The sequence below is a fragment of the Ipomoea triloba genome, chromosome 16 (genome assembly GCF_003576645.1).
Source record: "Ipomoea triloba cultivar NCNSP0323 chromosome 16, ASM357664v1".
NCBI classification, from domain to species: Eukaryota; Viridiplantae; Streptophyta; class Magnoliopsida; order Solanales; family Convolvulaceae; genus Ipomoea; species Ipomoea triloba.
The window spans coordinates 3,616,590-3,619,849 of record NC_044931.1 but is presented as its reverse complement, the minus strand read 5'-3'; the positions used below and the strand labels follow the sequence as shown (position 1 = coordinate 3,619,849).

At 40.7% G+C, this 3,260-nt stretch overlaps 1 protein-coding gene across 1 annotated transcript; it reads left to right on the top strand.

Annotated features, from left to right (window-relative positions):
• Positions 1-1,884: 1,884 nt before the first annotated feature.
• LOC116007924 lies at positions 1,885-2,379 on the top strand. Its single transcript, XM_031248581.1, has one exon. It carries the CDS (start codon positions 1,885-1,887, stop codon positions 2,377-2,379), a length of 495 nt encoding a protein of 164 aa, XP_031104441.1.
• The last annotated feature ends 881 nt before the right edge of the window (positions 2,380-3,260 follow it).

Below are 3,260 nucleotides of genomic sequence, written 5' to 3'. Positions count from 1 at the left end.
CTAGTATGGAAGAATTTGATGAATGAATTGGCTATGGAGCTTCGTGAACACAAAGAAGAAGATGAAATTTCCTCTCTCTTTCCTCTCCAAATATTTCGGCCAAAATGGGAATAAAAATGGGAAAATGGAAGATTTATACATTGTTTCTTATAAGGTAAGAAATAAGAAACTTGGAGATCAAGCTACATTGTTTCTTATAAGGTAAGAAATAAGAAACTTGGAGATCAAGTTTCCAGTTTGATCATCTTCAAAAATATTTAAATAATAACATGTGGTGTAGGGAGTTGCCAAGTGTCACATTTTTGTGGTGGGTAGGGGAAAATATCTTCGGTTAGACTGTTCGGGATTAAAACATATATAGTTTCGGTGGAAAATAATTTAAATAGGAAGAATTTTGAAATCGAAATTATTTTGAAAATAATCCCGTCACTAATTTGAAAAATCGGATAATTTTTGGTACATCGCGAAATACTGCGATACAAGGGTCGGAATAAATTTTTTCTCTTACGGGCTAATTTAATCACGTAGGAAGTTCAAGCGTAATAGTATAGTGCCTACTAATTCATTCCCTAGGACAATCGGGACCGAACACATACTTTTAAAATCCTTACGGTTCGTGACCGGTACGTAGGTTCGCAGCTTATTGGAATGAGTGAGGGGTTACAAATTATGATAAGGATGATGAACATATGCTTATATATTTATGTATATAGGGTTAAACTTGTCTTCGGCTCAAACTAATTGGGCTTGAATAAATAGGGCTCAAAAGAATTATCTAGGCTTAGGAAATTAAATAATTTGGACTAGTAAATTGGGTCATGAATAGTTCTAGGTTCAAACTTAGGCTCAAAACAATAATATAAGGGTCGCAGGTTCATCTTAGATAGATTTTTGGGTCAAAATTTTAGTAAATAAATTTACCCATTAAATAGGACTTTTAAAACCATAAATAAATATATATAAATATTCTGTACCAAATCATTTAAAATAAAGAGTTTAAAATATTCTTGTGTGCAAATAGTTTCCCCACGTCAAGGATATGCAACGTGTAATAGATGATGGCCCGTGGTCCTTTGAAAATAATATTCTTGTGTGCAAACAAGTTTTGTCGGGGGTGAAACCGGAAGATGTTGGGTTGGACAGGATTGCTTTCTGGGTCCAGATTCATGATCTTCCGACCGTCTATGCATCCAAGGAATTTATCGCTCGCATTGGTGAGTACGTGGGAACCTTCATTACTGAGGATCCAAACAACTTTGGTTACTCTAGAAGGAGCTTTTACCAGATCAGAGTTGAAATGGATATCACTGCTCCTTTGAAACGAAGAATGCGGCTGCTACGCAAGGATGGTTCTTTTCAATGGATTCTATTTAAGTACGAGCGTCTAAGTACTTTTTGTTTCTGCTGCGGATTGCTTGGTCACTCCGACAAGTTTTGCCGTAAGGCTTATGACGAGGGTATTTTGCTACATGACTATCCCTACGATGCCACTATGAGAGCAGGGTATAAACGCCAAGTCCAGCCTGTGGGGCAGAAATGGCTTTTGCCTGACCTCCCTTTGAAATCTTCGGTTACTAGTGCCTCAACCAGTGGTTCTAAGGAGCTTGTGGTTCCGGAGGAAGAAACTAGTTTGCAAGGTGATCTAAAACGTAGAAGGGAAGATGTGACTAACCCTGGTGCTGAGATAATTAAGGATACTATTATGTCAGACACTTCAAAAAACTTGCATTTGGCGGGTCTAGACGTCCAGTCCCGCCTACACCAATGAGCACCCTCAGTTGGAACTGTCGGGGTTTGGGTAGTCCCCGCACAGTTCGTGAACTATTGGGCATTGTGTACAAACAACGACCCATGTTTGTGTTTTTAATGGAAACAAAAGCTAGGATGGAGCAGGTTGAATTTGTTCGAGTAAGGACTGGTTTCGAAGGATCTTTCAGTGTGGATAGGGTGGGTATGAGTGGTGGTTTGGCTTTGCTATGGCGAGATAAGGATACTGCTACTGTATTGGGGTTCTCACAGAATCATATCGATGTTATTGTAAGTTTGCCAGGAAAGCCGCAGTGGAGGCTTACTTGTTTCTATGGATATCCGGAGAGAGCACGGCGACAGCATTCATGGAGTCTACTTCGTCAACTTAAGGACAATTCTGATTTACCATGGGTGATCCTTGGTGATTTCAACGATCTCGCATGTCATTCGGAGAAGAGAGGTCCTCACCCTCACCCGAATTCATTGATTCTCAGTTTCACAGACGCATTACATGACTGCAATCTTTTGGACCTTGGCATGCAAGGCAACCGTTTTACTTGGGAACGTGGACGGGGCACAGATAACTGGGTAGAAGAACGCCTAGATAGGGCGGTTGCAACTCTGGATTAGATTGATGCTTTTGAAGAAGTCACAGTTCATAATATCCTCACTTTAACGTCAGATCATTGTGCTATATTCTTGGAAACGGAGGGTTCCCCATTGCGCCCGGTAAAGAGGAAATTTTGCTTTGAATCAGCATGGCTTTATGATGATGGCTGTCGGGTTTGTTGTTGAGCGAGCCTGGAACATGTCGGCGGTGAGCACTTTCAGAAGCGGATACTAGTTTGTGGTCAAAGTCTGTGGAAATGGGGAGGTGAACATTTTAAGAAGTTTGGTAGGCGCATAAATCAGCTTCGGACTAGCCTAAATGTTATGAGGGAAAGTCGCATTTCCACTGTAGTAGCTGATTATATGAGGGCTGAGAGAGAATTATGGCAATTACTTATTCAGTAGGAGACATTTTGGCGTCAGCGATCGAAGCAACAATGGCTTACAAATGGTGACCTTAACACTAAATATTTCCATCGTGCTGCGTCGGCAAGGAGGCGAAATAATGCCCTAATGCAGATCAAGGATCCTTCTGGTACTTGGTAGCAGGGTGCGAGAATGAATGAAGAAGTTATGAGATATTTCACAGAAATTTTAACGTCCACACAAACTAATGCCAACTTCTTTCAACATGTTCAAAGTCGTATTACAAAGGATATGAACGAAAGGCTCCTTCGACCTTTCACGCATGAAGATGTTAAAACGGCACTCTTTGATATGGCTCCTGAAAAGGCCCCGGGTCCAATGGTATGACACCTGCTTTCTATCAACGTTTTTGGACTGTGGTTGGACATGATCTATCTTGTTTCATCCTGAATTGTCTGAATACATGTTCCATTCCCCAAGGCTTGAACAACACCAATATTGTTCTGATTCCTAAGAAGAAATTACCAGAGGTGGTT

What these genes read in the sequence shown, in the direction of transcription:
- LOC116007924 (XM_031248581.1), top strand. Translation starts at nt 1,885, where the DNA reads ATGGAGCAGGTTGAATTTGTTCGAGTAAGGACTGGTTTCGAAGGATCT.